General features: G+C 38.7%; 1 protein-coding gene across 2 annotated transcripts in view; it reads right to left on the bottom strand.

Moving 5' to 3' along the window:
* Nucleotides 1-20215, bottom strand: part of krit1 (KRIT1 ankyrin repeat containing) — a 72108-nt gene that overhangs the window by 7712 nt on the left and 44181 nt on the right. For both annotated transcript variants that reach the window (XM_068006441.1, XM_068006450.1), the window contains exons 10-14: nt 18111-18218; nt 15011-15167; nt 12884-13035; nt 6421-6587; nt 1038-1125 (exon numbers count right to left, since the gene is read on the bottom strand). In XM_068006441.1, coding sequence (XP_067862542.1) covers nt 1038-1125; nt 6421-6587; nt 12884-13035; nt 15011-15167; nt 18111-18218 — 672 coding nt within the window. The remainder of the gene's footprint in view (nt 1-1037; nt 1126-6420; nt 6588-12883; nt 13036-15010; nt 15168-18110; nt 18219-20215) is intronic.

Here is a 20215-nt window from a genome sequence, read left to right as displayed (position 1 = left end):
TTAAATTTTTCTAGCAAAGAGCCAGCACAGACACTGCTGTAAACTACAGTGCTTTTCTGGTTAATTAGAAATGTTAGATTTTTCAATTTACTCATTTGTTTCAAACTCTTGATCTAAATCACATTTTCAAACTATATTTCTGCCTTTGGGGAGGTGGCAAAATTGGAAACTTGCCAAATGGGAAACAATAGGCTATTTATCTATGGCACTCTTCCCTGCTCCTCTTGCAATTGTAATTTAACTTTTCTCACTTCTTAGGCCTTCTCCATGCCATGCACCATTCATTAAAAGGGCAGTTATAGAATGATACAGCACAGAAAGTCCATTCGGTCCATTGTGCCTGTGCCGGCTATTTGAAATAGCTATCCAATTAGTCCGATTCCCGTGCCCTTTCCCCATTGCCTTGCAAATTTTTTTCCCCTTCAAGTATTTAGAGTGATAACACTCAGGTCTCATTTATGCCACTTTTAGCTCAGGTGCCAAAATGCATGAGAAGAGCATGATTTGCATCATTCATCTGGGGAAGTGCCTGCATTTGCATGTCATCTTCCATGTATGTGCTGAGGAATTCATCATCTGGGGAATTGAGGGAAGAAAACTGCTCATCGCTCTTTAGTGCTAATTATTACACCAATGTGATAACACAGTTTGAATTACAAGCTTCAAAAGGGTGAGCAGTTCACAAAATGAAAAATTTAACTACTTCATTTAAAAACAGTGCCAGAAAAATAACACAATGATAAGAGGCTTTACTTGCAAATATGAGGCTCTCAGTTTGATTACACTTGAGGACAAACTCATCTTTTGCTGCACTCTCAATAAACCAACTTTAATTCACACCGTGTGAATGTGCACATTAAAGATACATAATTTTGCCTTTAGCCGTAAAAGTATTTTGCAGTTATTTAATAGTTAAGTTGCATAAGTAGTACAAGTTGAATAAAGTAATTTTTTGAGAAAATGTCAAATAATTGAGAAAGAAAATCAGTAAGAAAATGAGTAAGACGTCAAATATCAAAGAATTTCTTTAAACTGACCTTGTATTCATGTAGAATCCGACCAATCCAATGTGGGGCTTTGCTTTTCAGTTTGGTACATGGTAATATACACTTGAGATTTTCTTCACTAAAATTCATAGGAGTTTATTAAGTAACACATAATAGTATAGCAAACTTTGCACATAACAGAATAGATAACCAGTGTTCACTTTAAAAGTACAGCTGAACATCGAAAGATGTTGAGAAAAAACATTTTGTGAAATAGCAAAAAAATGACCTCAATTAGTGGCAAATGCAATGTGTTACGATAATCAGTCACACATCAGAAAACTCCCACAATCAATTCTTACTTTATACTGAATTTACCTGATCTTAGTCAGGACGAATTATGGAAATATGATAATTGCCCTCAGCATCTCTGGGCTAGAGAAGAGAAATTAATTGGGCACAGCTTCCGCACCTGGAAGCACACACCCGAGGACATTGGTGAGGGGAGAATTTTGCTTGGTTCTGACAGGCAGCACAGAACACATAGCCTGCTGACATTCAGTTTCCATAGCCATAGATAAAGAATGTCCATTTAGGTGAGGTACAGGAGATCTACAGTTTCTTCTGGAACTATACCCCAGCATTCAGGAAAGTAGGGAGAAATATGAAGAAAAAAATACACCTATCTTTTTCTATACATAACAGTCAACAAAGCAATGTTAGCATATATTGTAAAATAAAATGTAAAAAATTGCAAATGCTGGAAATCAGAAATCAAAACAGAAAATGCTGGAAATGCGCATTAGGTCAGTTGGTATCTGTGAAGAGAAAGGCCAGGTTAGTTCTGAAGGATTACACACCTGAAATGTCAATAACATCTTTTCTTTGATGCTGACTGAACTGCAGAGTATTTCCAGCATTTTGTTTTTATGCAAAATTAACTACCAGAATACAAAAGGAATGAAATTAACTCTTAACAGGTTGGTATATATTATATCCTATTGAAATGTCTTATGATCATACAAAAAAAAAGTGCAATCTTGGTTTTAACATCTACTATCAGTGCATCCACAAACTTAAGAGGAGGTCACTAATAAGATTCCTTTGTGGTTTTAAGCATACAAAGCTGTGTATTGTATTTCTTCTGACCACAAAAGAAATACAATACAGTTGTATAGGGCATTGGTTCAGTCGTATAGAGTCTTGGTCAAACCCTATCTGGAGTACTGCATGCTGTTTTGGGCACTGCACCTCAGGAAGGATATATTGGCTTTGGAGGGGGTGCAGCGCAGATTCACCAGAATGAGACCGAGGCTTAGAGGGTTAAATTATGAGGACAGGTTGTGTAAGGAAAGGGTCAATCAGACATCTTGAAGTTTGCTATTGTTATACTGCTATTGATTTCTCTTTATATTGTAGCAATGTTAGCTTTTAGCTTTTGCCTTTTAAGTGAGGCAATTTAGATGCAGTGACCACTGAACTGTTGAATTAAGACTGACCTTAAAGCAATGGTCAGTTTAGACAATAAACCTAATTAATAGATATTCCAGTCAGAGAGCTTTAATTAGTTAATAAGCTCTGCAGAAGGGAACATCAGTGAGAACCTACAGGCAGAGAAGTTTCCTTTGTTAGGAAGGTCTTGAAGCCTTACTTGAAGATAAGCACTTGTTGGGGAGAAGAAAGTTGGGAGTTGTACCAGTCTACGGAAAAAGAACTCGTTAAAACAAGTTATTGATAAGAAAGAAGCTAATTAAAATTCACCTTATATAGAATTGTATTAGATAATACAGAAACATGTGGTTTGTCATGTAGAAGGGGTGAAAATAGGTAGAAAAACTGGGTGTTGGAACAGATACTTTCAAATTCGATTACGGTCTGATCAACCTGAAAACCCAGGCTCAGAACTGCAGTGCATTTACATAGAATGTACAGCTCAGAAACAGGCCATTCGGCTCAGCAGGTCCATGCCAGTGTTTAAGCTCCACACAAGCCTCCTCCCTCCCTACTTCATCTAACCCTATCTGCATATCCTTCTATTCCTTTCTCCCTCATGTGTTTATCTAGCTTCCCCTTAAATGCATCTATGCTAGTCGCCTCAATTACTCCTTGTGGTAGCATGTTCCACATTCTTACCACTCTCTGGGTAAAGAAGTTTCTCCTGAATTCCCTATTGGATTTATTAGTGACTATCTTATATGTATGGCCCCTAGTTCTGGTCTCCTCCACAAGTGGAAATATTTTCTCTACATCTACCCAATCAAACCCTTTCATAATCTTACAGACCTCCATTAAGTCACCCCTCAGTCTTCTCTTTTCTAGAGAAAAGAGCCCCAGCCTACTCAATCTTTCCTGATAGATATAACCTCTCAGTTCTGATATCATCCTAGTAAATCTTTTTTGCACCTTCTTATAATATGGAGACCAGAACTGTTCACACTACTCCAAGTGTGGTCTAACCAAGGTTCTATACAAATTTAACATAATTCTCTGCTTTTCAATTCTATCCCTCTAGAAATTAACCCCAATGCTTGATTTGCCTTTTTAATAGCCTTATTAACCTGTGTTGCTACTTTTAGTGTATCAATACCCCCCGATCCCTCTGCTCCTCTACCCCATTTAGACTCTTATTATCCAAGTAATATGTGGCGCCCTTATTCTTCCTACCAAAATGTAATATCTCACATTTATCTATATTGAAATTCATTTGCCAATTACACATTTGTCCATTCTGCAACTTTATTAATGTCTTCCTGTATTTTGTCGCAGTCCTCCTTGGTATTAACTGTACCCCCCACCAATTTGGTGTCATTCGCAAATTTTGAAATAGTACTTCCGATTCCAAATCGTTTATGTAAATGGTGAACAACAGTGATCCCAGCACCGATCCTTGTGGAACACCACTTCCCACCTTTTGGATTCTCCGGCTAAAAACTCGCAAGGTTTTGCCGTAAGTGGTGCTGTTTCAATGTATGTTTAATTATTGTTAATAATAATTATCGTATGCTTAATAAATCTATGCGTTTGACATTCAATGCCATGAACCCTATTATTTTGAGTAAATTATAAGTAGGAACACCCCTCCTCTAACTGTTGCATAAACATGGCTTTGTATTCCCTTGAGTATGAAACTGAAGGTTAATTTGATTGAGGTGTTTAAAATGTTAAAAGGATTTGATAGGGTAGCTACGGAGAAACTATTCCCTCTGATGGGGGAATCAAGTACAAGGGGGCATAATCTTAAAATTAGAGCTAGGCCACTCAGTTGTAAAATCAGGAAGCACTTTTTCACACAAAGGGTAGTAGAAATTTGGAATTCTCTCTCCAAAAGGCTGTGGATGCAGGGACAATTGGAACTTTCAAGACTCCAACAGATCGATCATTGTTAGGAAAGAATAACAAGGGGTATGGAGCAAAGGCAAGAAAATGGAGTTGAGGAGCTACGATCTAATTGAATGGCGGAGCAGGCCCGAGGGGCTGAATGGCCTAGTCCTGTACCCATGTTTCTATAATGAACAAAAAATGTAAAATCGTAGGAACATGAGGCCATTCAGCCCTTCGAGCCTGCTCCGCCATTCAATTAGATCATAGCTGATCTGCTCCTCAACTTCATTTACTGTTCTTAGCACCTTATCCCTTGCTACCCTCACCTAACAAAAAAAACCTTGCTTCTCTATGTTAAAGACCACTCTTGTGAAATCCATTTCTTGAAGGGACGTGCAAAGGGAAGAAATGTTCATTTATTGTTTTCCAATCCTACATTTTAATACTTGTAATTAAAAGTAATTGAACAACATATCTGCTCATGTACAAATAAAAATAGACATTCTACTGGGTGAACTACCTCAGACTCAAATTAAAAGATAATCTTTTTATCCAAATACACTAGGATTTTACAGAATTATTTTTTAAGCAGTCCTGTCAAAAGCATGTCAATGTTTTATACTGATGTCAAGTGTGTTGTCACTGCAAAAATCATGGGGCAGTTGTGAGAAAAATGGTAAAAATCACACTAGTTGAAAGGAATATTGACACTGAAGGATATTTCCAACTGGTTATTCTAACAGCCGCTTTGCCTACTGAAAATCACTTGCCCCAATCATAACACAGCATGATCTCAGAGCATACAATGGGTCTAAATTTGAACGAGAAAAAAATATTTAAATGGGTTAAGAACTTTGTTAAAACTGACAGGGGAATTTCATACCAGCACTTTAATACGCTAGAAAAGCAAAACTTGATTTAAACCAAATAATATTTAACAGATTCTTTTCTCTCACTGCAAAATTTAGATTCCTTTTTCCAATTACATTTCTTTCAGTCAAAATTATCAGATGTCAGATATCAGAAGTTGAAATTATAATGTCACAGTACTATATGATATATGGGAATGATATTTGCTATTGAGCTGTTGCTGTCATTGCTTGTTGAATCATGTGGTACTAGCATGGAAATGTATTAACCAGTGCTATTATTAATGCAGGCAAAAAAAAAACATTTGAGTACTTTAAGAAATCCTTATATTTTTCTACATTATACAAAAGACAACATTCTGGAAGGTGTTCCAAGGCATCAAGGGTTTAAGATGCTAATAAAGCATTTAGTTTCACTCTTGAGGTTTAAGTCATGATCTCAGTCCCTCAGTGTACTACTTTGGGACACACTGCAGACTGTATATTGTCCTGTACATCATTAACTGTGTTCTAGTGTGTTGCTTACTGTTGAGATCATTAATAGTGTTCTGGTAAAAGTTGCAGATATTTCTTTCAATTCCTTAATTTTCTAGTGATAGAGGAAGAAAGTGCTATGGAAAGCATGTTCTATACAAAGTACTATCACTAATCTCTCTCTCTAAAGAACACACTTGTAAGTTTTAGGGAATATCCATTTTCTGATTTAATGGAAGCCAGTGCTTCTTACATACCCGCAGGCAGATTCAGATGTGCCTCAACCAGGAAAATTCCAATAACTAGAGTTTTTCTGGTCCTGAGTGGCTTCAGTTAACCCAGGCCTGTCCTTAAACTCACTAGTTTTAATCTGTGACATGGGCTGTCCTCCTCTGCAGTGGTTCAGGGAGGGGAGTAGAGACCAGAAATAGTAGGTCTCTACAAGGCCAGAACTACAGAATAATGAAGAAAGGTCTCAAAAAGGAAGACCATATTGTGATTTTTTTTTCAGGGGAGTACTTTCCTTTCCGCTAATTATACCCAAGGTCTAACAATCAAGATAGGCAATAAAGGGCTTCCCAAGTGTAATTATTTGAGTGAGACATGTTTTTTTATGAAACTAAATAATTAAAAGTTTCTAGCCCAGACTACCAGAATAATCAGCTGGGAGACAAAGTAGCTGTGAAAGCTGTTAAAAGTCTTGAACCTGAAATCCCGATGGATCCAATCTAACTGTCTACATTTGACATATCACTTATAGATGTACTCACTTGAGGAATCCCTGCTTATGTTTTTTGCTCTCATAATTTCCATAGATGATTTGAAGAAGGAGACCAGCCAACGTTATCAACTGAGTGTCAGCACATGGGTATAAACCTTTCAGCAGGCTACTACGTGCCTCATCGAATAAAATAAGGATAGCCAATGGATCATCCACCTTTAACAAACAAGTTAAAAATATTATAAATATAGATATAAAGTGTGCACATATACAGTATGCTACCAAATAAAACTGCAAAAAATGGCAATCCTTATAGGATTTATTTGCCCATGTTTAATAGCCATTTGGACATTACATCAAATCCATGTCAGCAGATAAGATGTGTACGACAACCATATAAAATAATGAATGAACTACACAACTCTAAGAAATAGAATAGTGAAACAAAACTGCAATGGTAAAACCTATACATTAGAACTTCAACAAAAGTTGACCTGAAATGGAAATCAGATGAAAATTACACAAATGTCCAACTGTATGGATTGTTTTCCTCCCCTTCATCCTTTCACGAATCTGCCCAAGACATACACCATCACAATCTAAGGGGTGGGGAGGAGCAATCAATCTGCTGCCAGGCCTATACCTTTGCTACAATACTACTGCCACCAAAAGAGCAAGAGCAGCATAGATGCCTCTCCCTCTAATTTTGGATATGCAGCCTCCAATCGACATCTCTTCATGATAGAACCTCGTTGTGAGAAAAATCAGGGGTACGATCCTACATCCCAGAGTTCTGCTCATAGTGCAATTGGATATATTTAGGGCTTCCAGTTTTAGATTTAGACCGATACAAATACACCCTCCTTTTGGAAACTTTTGAAGTTGGTGTTTATAGCAATAGAACACTAAAAATAAAGAAAAAATTAACAACTCAGCCAAATATTTGCCTGATATACTTACATTTTCCATGTTAATCTTGTGATAATGTTTTCTTTAAGAATGTTATTATACTTTTACTTCAGCAGAAATACAGTGGAATCATTTATTCTACCCTGTTTTTACACACCCAATTTTATTCAAGATTTTGACCTTTTTCCCCAAACAAAAGAAAAATGGTGAAGTATTGAGAAACTCCATGTTCTCTGCATCTGAAAAAATAGCAAATAAAAAATTCTGAAAACCATTTTTTAAAAAAGTAAAAAAAAACCCTTAAACAAAGACAAGTTACTATCATAACCCTTCCAAAAAGCGACATAGGTACAAAACTGAAACCCCCAGTGAAAGGGAGCAATTGGAACTTATCACACAGAATTATCACCATACATAACCAAACAGCTGAAAAAGCAGTGACAGTACTGAGCAAGAGCCACTGCAAGAAATGCAAAAATGGCAACACAAATATCAAACTAAGAGACCTAGGAAATATAACCAGCTGTACTCAGAAGGCAGTACTAACAAGAAAACACGTTTAAACCAATAACAGAAGTGTTAAATATTTCCCAACATGAACAGAAAATAAGACATACAATCAACGTCCGTTATACCAGACTGGAAAACAAATATATGGAACACAACGAAAAAAAATCTTAATATCACACGCAATGAAGTAAACATAAAAGTATCCAGTTCCTCTTGGGGTTATTCACAGACTCTGTCTGTTCTTAGAGATTTCGACTAACAGCAAACCTGAAAGCCAGAAACTACATGAAAGGCAAGCACATTTTTTAAAATCAGGAAAGGAATAAAACACAAAGCACCTAAAAAAAACCTGATGGGTTTTACGGCATAGTGCTCAAACAACAATGCACCAATTGTAACAATGGTCTACTTTGGAATGGGCAGGATAATAAATTAAAATACAATGTATCTGTATTATTCTACAGAGAAAAAACAACAACACACGAATCATTTCAGGTAGCGCATTTTGGAAGTACAATTAGGTCTGAAATTCAGCTTCTCAGAAGTTCAGCTTCCATTCAGCTTTATAGATTATAGAAAGTTCGGTGGGGGGGCGGTGAAAAAGAAAATAAGAGGGGCAAAGAAAATGAGAATAGACTGGCGGCCAACATAAAAGGGAAGCCAAAAGTCTTCTACAGGCATGTAAACAGTAAACAGGGAATAAGAGGAGGGATGGGGTTGATTAGGGACCAATAAAGGAGATCTACTCATGGAAGCAGAGGAGATGGCTGAGGTACTAAATGAGTACTTTGCATTTATCTTGACCAAGGAAGAAGATGCTGCCACAGTCTCAGTAAAGGAAGATATAGTTCAGATACTGGATGGGCTAAAAATTGATGGAGGTGCTTGAAAGGCTAGCTGTACTTAAAGTAGATAAGTCACCAGGTCCGGATGGGATGTATTGCTGAGTTAAGTAAGGATGGAAATTGCGGAGGTACTGGCCATAATCTTCCAAACATCCATAGTTACGGAGGTGGTGCCAGAGGACTGGAGAATTGCAAATGTTACACCCTTTTCAAAAAAGGAGGTAAGGATAAACCCAGCAACTATAGGCCAGTCAGTTTAACCTCAGTGGTGGGGAAACTTTTAGAAACGATAATCCGGGACAGAATTAACAGTCATTTGGACGAGGGTAGATTGATTAGGGAAAGCCAGCACGGATTTGTTAAAGGCAGATCGTGTTTAACTAACCTGATAGAGTTTTTTGATGAGGTAACAGAGGGTGGATGAGGACAATGCAGTTGATGTGGTGTATATGGACTTTCAAAAGGCGTTTGACAAAGTGCCGCACGGTAGGCTTGACATCAAGATTGCGGCCCATGGAATAAAAGGGGGCAGTAGCAACATGGATACAGAATTGGCTAAGTGACAGGAAACAGAGAGTAGTGGTGAACGGTTGTTTTTCGGACTGGGGAGAGATGTAAAATGGTGTTCCCCAGGCGACAGTGCTGGCACCACTGCTTTTCTTGATAAATATTAATGACTTGGATTTGGGTGTACAGGGCACAATTTCCAAATTTGCAGATGACACAAATCTTGGAAGGGTAGTAAACAGTGAGGAGGATAGTAATAGACTTCAAGAAGATATAGACAGGCTGGTGGCATGGGCGGACATGTGGCAGATGAAATTTAACGCAGAAAAATGCAAAGTGATACATTTCAGTAGGAAGAATGAGGAGAGGCAATATAAACTAGAGGACACAACTCTAAAAGGGGTACAGGAACAGAGAGATCTGGGGGCATATGTGCACAAATCGTTGAAGGTGGCAGGGTAGGTTGAGAAAGTGGTTAAAACAGCATACGGGATCCTGGGTTTTATAAATAGAGGCATAGAGTACAAAAGTATGGAAGTCATGATGAACCCTAATAAAACACTGGTTTGGCCACAACTAAAGTATTGTGTCCAGTTCTGGGCACTGCACTTCAGGAAAGATGTGAAGGCCTTATAAAAGGTGCAGAAAAGATTTACTAGAATGATTCCAGGGATAAGGGACTTTAGTTATGTGGATAGACTGGAGAAGCTGGGTTTGTTCTCCTTGAAACAGAGACACTTGCGAGGAGATTTGATAGAGGTATTCAAAACCATGAAGGATCTAGACAGAGTAGATGGAGAGAAACTGTTCCCATTGGCAGAAGGGTCAAGGACCATAGGACACAGATTTAAGGTGATTGGCAAAAGAACCAAAGGTGACATGAGGAAAAACTTAATTACACAGCGAGTGGTTAGGATCGGGAATGCACTGCCCGAGGAGGTGATGGAGGCAGATTCAATCGTGGCCTTCAAAAAGGTAACTGGGTAAGTACTTGAAAGGAAAAAATTTGCAGGTCTACGGGGAAAGGGCAGGGGAGCAGGACCAGCTGGATTGCTCTTGCATAGAGCCGGTGCGGACTTGATGGGCCGAATGGCCTCCTTCTGTGCTGTAACCTTTCTATGATTCTATGTGCTGGCTTAGAACAAATTCACCATCGATATATTTTATACCAGCTCTGACTCAGATGCATGATTGCATGAACTGGTGTCGTACTGATAAATCACCCCCATTCTACCCATGCACCTATGATATTGTTTCCTTTCTGTTTTGCCCATATTTTAGCTTTAAATCCAAGCTAAACTATTTTTGCATATACACAGCGTACATGATGTACATGCTTATGTGCAAAAAAACTTATAATTAAGGAAATTTCTCACTGAAAACAACTGAGCAATTTCACTCAGTGGATTTGGAAATTAGATTATGATACTAAGCCTAGGTATAACTTGATAGAAGATACTCATAATTGAACCTGAAACAAAGACCACAAGTGACACTAAAAGACCAAGCTAACAGATCAACAATGAACACAATTGAATGACCATTTTACTCTATAACAATGAACCAAACAAGGAAATGATAAAAATATCACTACTGAAGAAGATAATAAACCAGAGTCAGGACAAATCATTCAGCCATATAGCCTTGGATACACCACTTATTAATTGTATTTACACAACACCATTAGACACAAATGTATCACATTGTGAAAGTACTGATGTTTGTTGACATACCAGTGAATTGCAAAACTGCAGAGGTGAGAAGGGAGAGAATACATAATGAGCCAGATCTTGCTGAAGCAGGGCATCTCGTTGCATTCACTGTTGGTTAAGACATTTTTCTGTACACTTCAGCTCAAAAAATATTTGTGCCGTAATAATTAATAAAAATATTTGTGCTGGAAGTGCGAGCTGATAACAGCGCAGTGAGGGCAACAGAGCATCTGGAACCTCAGTGAAGGTCGGGGCCAGCAATGTATCTCCTTAATCAATGAGATTTAAGGATTGAGAAAGAAACAGAGGAATGACAGAAGGAGGGTGAATTAGAGTCAAATCAGGTTCAGAAGGAGAAATAAAGAGAGGGAAATAAAGATTGGATTAAGAGAGAGAGAAAAAAGAGGAATAGTAAGAAAAAAAATTAAAAGTTTAAAATTTGACATTTTTAAAATCTCTAAGAACTATTTACCACCTGAAGGAATGAGACTCCACAGTTTAAATTGTTCAATTTCTAGGTCAGAGAGATTGATTGGCACTGCATTAACAATTATCACGTCATTAAAAATGTATTTACACTGTTAATTACCAGATGTAACTTTCTGTGGCGAGTTTAATGGGCAATTAATGTGTGAATCCAGCAAGTTCTTAAAAATAACGTGGAGGCTAAGGGTGAGATGCCGTTTGAGCGAAGCAAACGGCGGAGCGGCTTAAATCGGCCAGAAAGTTCTGGAGATTCATAACTCATGGCACATCTCTTCATCCCGAGCTTGCTGGCCGGTTTGCACATTAATAACGGCATGCGTCGTTAACATGCCGTTATTTTTCCAGCGTGAACCGGCCCATTATGGTCAGCAGTATGTGATGAGTATCTCCACAAATTAACTTAAAGTGAAGCTAGATAACTCACAGGTGAAGTTCTGCTTCTCCTGATGGTTTAGTGGGCAATACTAAATAGATACTACCCACTATAGAACTGAGCAATATAGATCAAGGTGGCCACACATTTGATCTCTGGTCTGCGATGAGTAGTTCAGCTCAATCAAGCTGCAGTAGGTACCAGACAATTAGCCCTGGGCAAAGGAGGGAGAAAAGAGTCATCTGGGGTTTCTAGCTTCTCTTCATTATCCAGTGAATCTTACTGCAAAGTGCATGTGCGTGGATGTCTGGTGAGAGCATTATCAAACACAACCGTCATAGGATTCCCCACTATCCCCCATGCTCAAATTGCCTGCCAACTTTCACTGCCTAGACTAAGGGAACTTAGATAATGTTTTCTACCTAAAAAAAGCTAACGGAAACTGCTCTGTGAGCCATTTTGTCAGTTATAATGCAGTAATTATAACGCAGTAATTCCACTAGTAATTATCCACACAAGTGTTATAAATATGATCAAAGCCTGAACTATTGTTTTTTTTTATTCATTCATGGGATGTGGGCGTCGCTGGCGAGGCCAGCATTTATTGCCCATCCCTAATTGCCCATGAGAAGGTGGTGGTGAGCCACCTTCTTGAACCGCTGCAGTGCATGTGGTGAAGGTTCTCCCACAGTGCTGTCAGGTAGGGAGTTCCAGGATTTTGACCCAGCGATGATGAAGGAACAGCGATATATTTCAAATCAGGATGGTGCGTGACTTGGAGGGGAACGTGCCAGTGGTGTTGTTCCCATGTGCCTGCTGTCCTTGATCCTTCTAGGTGGTAGAGGTCGTGGGTTTGGGGGGTGCTGTTGAAGAAACGTTGGCGAGTTGCTGCAGTGCATCCTGTATAAACAGTTCACTGTGATAATACATTTTCACGGTGGTTGAACTGAACCTTTATTAAACAAGAGTAACAGCTTGCAGATTCAAAAACATCCTCACACACCAATCTAAATCCTAATTATCCCTCCTCAAATGATTGAATTATTCCTATTAGCATGACTAAAAGCTCTTTTCAGCGGTGGATGCATAATAATAAGGCTTTATAAAATTTGTGTTTCTTGAATTTAGAAGATATATTTGCTAGTAACGAAGCAGTACAATAGTACTAACCTTCTTTTCAGTTTCTAGCAGAAGTCGCACATCCCTGCGCAGGAAAAGTTGTGGCTTTTCCATGTGGGGATCGAGGCTCGTCAGCTCCGCGACTATTTCTGGCCAGTCTCGCAGGTGCTGTAGTGATTTATGGTATGGCTTAAGCTGCAAACCTAGATAAAAAGATCATCTAAATATAATATAACAAGGCAGAGTTTTAACACCCATTAAATGTACTAAATATTACTTTAAAAAAAGACTGAAATGAGAGAGCGGGGTGGTTCAATGGGTTAGACACTGGCATTTCACCTCTAGGAACTGGGTTCAAATCCAGCCCAGGCTACTGGGATGAAAGTCACTTCTGCCGGTTTTAAGGGTCTGATGTGAAATGAGTTTGGGTGGTAGAATCATAAGAAAATTTACGGCACAGAAGGAGGCCATTCGGCCCATCGTGTCCATGCCAGCTGAAAAGAGCCACCCAGCCTAATCCCACTTTTCAGCACTTGGTCCGTAGCCAGGTCGGTTAAGGCACGTCAGGTGCACATCCAGGTATTTTTTTAAACGAGTTGAGGGTTTCTGCCTCTACCACCCTTTCAGGCAGTGAGTTCCAGACCCCCCATCAGCCTTTGGGTGAAAAAATATTTCCTCAGCTCCACTCTAATCCTTCTACCAATCACTTTAAATCAATGCCCCCTGGTTATTGACATCTCTGCTAAAGGAAACAGGTCCTTCCTAGCTACTGTCTAGGCCCCTCATAATTTTGTACACCTCAATTAAATCACCCCTCGGCCTCCTCCGTTCCAAGGAAAACAACCCCAGCCTATCCAATCTTTCCTCATAGCTAAAATTCTCCAGTCCTGGCAACATCCTCGGAAATCTCCTCTGTACCCTCTCTAGTGCAATCACATCTTTCCTGTAATGTGACCAGAACTGTACACAGTACCCAAGCTGTGGCCTAACTAGTGTTTTATACAGCTCCAGCATAACCTCCCTACTCTTATGTTCTATGCCTTGGCTAATAGAGGAAAGTATTCCATATGCCTTCTTAACCACCTTATCTACCTGTCCTACTACCTTCAGGGATCTGAGGACATGCACTCCAAGGTGCCTCACTTCCTCCACACCTTTCAGTGTCCTCCCATTTATTGTGTATTCCCATGCCTTGTCTGCCCTCCCCAAATGCATTACCTCACATTTCTCTGGATTGAATTCCATTTGCCACTTTCCTGCCCACCTGACCAGTCCATTGATATCTTCCTGCAGTCTACAGCTTTCCTCCTCACTATCAACCACATGGCCAATTTATGTATCATCTGCAAACTTCTTAATCATGCCCCCTACGTTTAAGTCCAAATCATTAATATATTCCACAAAAAGCAAGGGACCTAGTACTGAGCCTTGCGGAACCCCACTGGAAACATCCAATCACAAAAACGTCGGTCGACCATTCCCCTTTGCTTCCTGCCACTGAGCCAATTTTGGATCCAACTTGCTACTTTCCCTTGGATCCCATGGGCTTGTACTTTTTTGACCAGTCTGCCATGTGGGACCTTGTCAAAAGCCTTGCTAAAATCCATGTAGACTACATCAAATGACTACCCTCCTTGTTACCTCCTCAAAAAATTCAATCAAGTTAGTCAGACCAGTTCCTGGTGAACATGGGTTTACAACACAAAACTATCCCTAATCTCACTCAGAGACCACATGATGGCTGGTGCTATACTTGATATGAGTGCTTAAGCTGACACTGGATAGCATCCCCAGCAGTAGCACAAAAAAAAGTGACAAGAGTACACAAAAAGGTTGTCTACAAGGCTCAGCAAGTTATTCTTCTCCCTTGTTATTGCCCATATTGAGAATTTGTGAGGTGCTCTCACAGAAGCACCAAAAGCTCTGAGGAAGAAAGGAGAAGGGAGGGAAAAATACCTTATTTCAAAATTGGAAGACAATATCTAAAATTACCATTTGTGGTTGAAAATATTTACTACAAATCCTCCCACTAATATGCCTGCACATTTCTTTCATTTTCTTAATCCATTTTAACAATTTAATTAAAAATTACATTCTTAGCAAAAAACTGACCAATTAACTTTTTCAAGCTACAAACAATTATTCAAATATATAAAATCAAGTTATCAACTTTCTTACTGAGGTTCTCAGAGCAGATCCAAATAGTGAAGTACTGTTGTGTTTCCTGTGACAGCCGCATGCCTTCCATAATCTGCTGCACTGTGGTATTGTTTCCATGCCTCAGCTCAACAGCACGATACGACCCATCGGTACGATAAATTCTAACTTTCTCATACTAATGATTCAACAAAAAAAAGCAAATTAAAATTTAACTCAATTTTAAAAGGTTCTGTAAAAGTTTTTCATTCTAATTCTAACACTTAAGATCAACTGCTTTCAGATCAAGACTGTTTAAGATGAAATTTGCAAAAGCATTTCCAGTGAAACATAAAATATTATGGTTATAATGAAACTTCATTAAGATCAATGTTTTGGAGCACAATTTTAGTTAGTATTCTGCTCACACGATATTAACTTGTCAAGTAAATCAGTGTTTTAATACAGTCTTTATGGCCATCAATAATCAATTAACATTAGCAAGAAAATAATGCAAAACTGGTTTCTTCCCTGCGTTTAGCTATGGTGCAGGATTTTCGTGCAGTGCTTCTAGAATGATGAGAGTGGAGAAAACTGTCAGGATTGATGCATCTCATGCATACAAGTTTATGAAAAGGATGCCCTCACCCCTGCACCCCCACCAAATGTTACTATAGTGAGACACACAGCACTGTGTTTTCATATCATATGTAGAATCACATTAAAAAATAGGTCATCAGATTCTTGTTTTATATATTTAAAATTATTGGTTTAAAAACACAGAGTTGGGGGTTAAAATGACCCTGAAGCTGCAACCCCTACTTGACATTATCCCTCTTGGTGCTGTGACACTTGTGATATAGTACAAACGCACACCAGAATTATCTAAAAGTTCAATTTACATATCATTGGTGCTGATCAACATAAACGCCACTCAGGCTATGGTTTAGTAGATTATTATTAATGAGGATGTTAAAGGCTAGTTCTAATGTCAACCAGATGTTTAGAGGGAGGCACCAGAGCCCTTAATCTAGTCATGTATACCCTATTCACACAAAGATCTTCTTTTAAACAAGTATATTGCATATTACTTATTACCTCTGGAGATCTTTACAAATTTTGTAAATACACTACAGTACATTTATTAAGAGAACTATTAACATCAAGTGGTACCAATTGTACAATAGTCAGGGATCAATATTACAATAGTCTTCATTTTATAATAGCAATAACTTTGAAAGTTTAGTTAAGTTCAAATCCTGCATAAAATCAGCTATTTCTCTGGCAAAAAATAATTCAACTTATGAAGACAACAAAGCAAGTACGGCTAACTCATTTCTTCTTATTAAAATTAACTCAACTGAACTACTGGCAAACACACACACAGCTCCCAATACCACGTTTTTTTGATTCGTTATACGTCTGACACATGTGGAAACCCGTGTTTAAGTCTCTAAACTAGGTTACTGAGAAATCTATACTCACTTGTGGCCTCCTGTTTGCCAAGAATGGCATGTAACTTTCTCCCTGTATCCATTCAAATTACCCAAGCACAGATAGGCTAGGTGTAGGGTGGCAAGTCAAGGCTTAGGAACCCTCAAAAGTGCAGTGGCAATATAAACTAAATGATACAATTTTAAAGGGGGTACAGGAACAGAGACACCTGGGGGTGCATGTACACAGATCTTTGAAGGTGGTACGACGAGTTGAGAAGGCTGTTGAAAAAGCATATGGGATCCTTGGCTTTATAAACAGATGTAAGGAAGGCATAGGCTACAAATGCAAGGAAGTTATGCTAAACCTTTATAAAACGCTGGTTAAGCCTCAGCTGGAGTAGTGTGTCCAATTCTGAGCACCACACTTTAGGAAGGATATCAAGGCCTTAGAGAGGGTGCAGAAGAGATTTACTGTAATGGTACCAGGGATTAGGGACTTCAGTTACGTGGAGAGACGGGAGAAGTTGGGGTTGTTCACCTTAGAGCAGTGAAGATTAAGAGTCGAATTGATAGAGGTGTTCAAAATCATGAATGGTTTTGACAGGATAAATAAAGAGACACTGTTTCCAGTGGCAGAAGGGTCAGTAACCAGAGGACACAGATTTAAGGTGATTGGCAAAAGAACCAGAGGCGAAATGAGGAAACGTTTTTTTTATGCAGCGAGTGATGATTTGGAATACACTGCCTGAAAGGGTGGTGGAAGCAGATTCAATAACAACTTTCAAAAGGGAATTGGATAAACATTTAAGGGAAAAAAATTACAGGGCTATAGGGAAAGAGCAGGTGTGTGGGACTAATTGGATAGCTCTACCCAAGAGCCTGCACAGGCACGATGGGCCCAATAGCCTCCTTCTGTGCTGAATCCTACTATGACACATTTCATTACCCATTATGGAAACATTTCAAACGCAGAAAAAGCAACTCTATAGAATAATTTTGCAAATGTCCATTGCCTGCTTGGAGCCTCACGAATGGCAAAAACAGATTAGAAAGTCAGGGCTATAGTGTTAGAGTCCTATTTATGACCTGTGCTTGTATCTAACAAGTCACTGCACTGACAGTAAAGTCTCACAAAATTATTCCTTTTAAGCAATGTTATCACAAATTATGTGATTTTTCTTTTAAATGTTTCTAATAATGTTACAAAGCCTTATTTCCAGTGCGAAGTTGTGCAGTCGCTGGGGAAAAAGTTGGCTGTTTAAAATCTTTTGAAAAAACAATCATTGTTATGCCTTTTTTACTGGTAGCTTTTGTTGATCAGGTTTGTTTGGTTATGTTCATAAATTCTTAAGATTTTCATTGACGTTTATCTACCTTTTTTTTGCATTCATTTGGTACACTACCCTTCATAAGTTGTGATCTACAGTTGTTTCATGAATATGAAATTTCAGCTAATCAGATTAAAGTATAATGCCAGATTTGCAGATATAAATATGTAATGCTTGAAGTGTAATGAACAAAATGCGAGCACACACAATAAATATCATACACACAAGTAAAGGTAACTAAAAATACATATTTTGGGTGATTCAATTCAGAATGCTCAAATCCTCTGTACAAAACTGATGAAAAGCACAGCTCCTTGTCTGGAGGTTTATGACCTTTAATTAAAAAAGCCTCATCATTTGAAGAGAAAATGAACTTACTGGTTTATTCAGCGCATCATTGAGGAGTTGTGCTGTTGCTTCCCAGTCATTTTGTTTGTTCTCTTTACAGACCTGCAATGATGTCCTTCCTTGTTGATCCACAATATGCTGGAATAGTTAAGCATAAAATAATTTACCATGATATACAAAGTGTTGTATGGTGCAGTATTTCTAACCATTATTAAAATTTGATTCTCACAAACGACGACTTGACTGGAAATACATTTGTGTCCAATTATTGCAAAACTGGATAGTTTTTAATGCATGCAACTGAACTGTGATGGCAACTTTGACAGCAGCTTTATTTTTTTATAGAATCACAGGACAGTAGAAGACCACTGTGCCTGTGCGGGTGCTTTAAATGGAGCCAATTACTGTAATGCTCACAGTGTGGTGTCCTATAAGATGGGGACACAAAATACCAATTAGAGGACCACCTTGTCAAACAGCTCCATCCTATCTGATAGTGTGGTCCCGTGCCTTGCCACTTCAATTCCTACTCCCGTTTCCACTGTGACCTTTCTGTCTTTGGCCTCAGACACTGTACCAACCATGCCCAAAACAAGCTTCAGAAACAGCATTTCTTCATTCTCCTGGGCATTCTGCAGCCTTCTGGTCTGAAAACTGATTTTAGTAACATCAGACTGTAGCTATTTGCCCCATTTTGTTTATAGCAGGGGAATTGGGGATGCAGGATGAGTCCGATGGGCTGGTGACAAGAGGTGGCTGATGTTTTAGGTGTTGACTGTAGGAACACAGTTCTTGCTGGGATGGTGGTGAGGGCCAATATCTGCATCCTGGGCATCAGCCTGTTTATTCTCTTTTCAGCATTGGTGGACTTACTACGTGTTTCTAGCATTTTGTGTTTCCACTTCAGATTCGTGCAGGTTTTTCCCCCCAATTCCCACCATCTTCTTGCCCATTTCCTTGTGTTGGCCTCAGTACTTCTGAAAATTCTGAATAACACTTCACTGTTACTATTAAAACTATTCTCACAGCCACGTGCATTATCTGACATAAATAATTAGTTTACACTTTTAAACTGAATGCAAATATCCAAAATTGCTGCCCAGAGCAGATATTTCCATTTTGATTATTGCTTTGGGAAAAGCTGCCAAGAACTAAATTAGATTAGATAATTAGTAAATTAAGAAGCCAATCTCATTTTTGCTATAAATGCAGATTTTAATTTTCTTCAGTCTTATAGAACTCGTCCCTCTGGAGGCAAAAGTCAGTTTCTTAAATTAATGAAATAAATGTTTGGTCACTGATTGGGAGATCTACATTCAAAACCATAGCATGGGTGAACAGTTGCACTTGAGCCTGCTTAGCAGTCAATCTGCTATTGTGGTAGGCTCTTCTAATACACTGAATGGAGGGAAGCTATTTGGGTGATTTGAGGAGGTGAGGATAGAAATCATCAACAGGTGTGCAACATTGAGTTAGCTGGGAACAAAGCGGTGCAGACGAAGGTTGTAGAAATATCTGTTCAATTATACACTGCCTTGCCTAGAGTTTGTAACGAGACTACTACAAAAGGGAGATAACAGGGATAAAATTAATAAATATGCGGTTTGATGGTATAGTGCCAGTCTACATTTGCAACTATATTTTTATAAAGTTAGGAACAGGAGCAATTTTCAGCATTGGCACAGCCTTGAAATATTGCAGTGTAAGGTTGCAAAACTTGCACATATATTTGAAAGTAGCTTTTTTGCAAAGTAACAAAATCTTGGGCTAAATTTCCAACTCGTTAATAGTAGATGTGCACAAAATCTAGCCCTACATTTCAACAATGAGTTAGAATCAGCCAGCATTGGTAAAACTGGTGTTATTTTTTAACAACAATAAATAACAATGCCTGGACAATTCTTTACCCCAAAAAGCTGTGGAGGCTGAGACATTGAATACATTCAAGGGTGTGTTAGACAAATTTTTGATCAGCCAGGGAGTCAAAGGATATGGGGAAAAGGCGGGAAAGTGGAGTTGAGGTAAAAATCGGATCAGCCATGATCTCACTGAATGGCGGAGCAGGCTTGAGGGGCTGAATGGCCTACTCCTGCTCCTATCTCTTATGGTCTTATGCCCCTGATCAGTATGAAAAA

The sequence above is a fragment of the Heptranchias perlo genome, chromosome 2 (genome assembly GCF_035084215.1).
Source record: "Heptranchias perlo isolate sHepPer1 chromosome 2, sHepPer1.hap1, whole genome shotgun sequence".
Taxonomy (NCBI): domain Eukaryota; kingdom Metazoa; phylum Chordata; class Chondrichthyes; order Hexanchiformes; family Hexanchidae; genus Heptranchias; species Heptranchias perlo.
The sequence above is the reverse complement of the archived record's forward strand: the minus strand, read 5'-3'. Positions and strand labels throughout refer to the sequence as shown.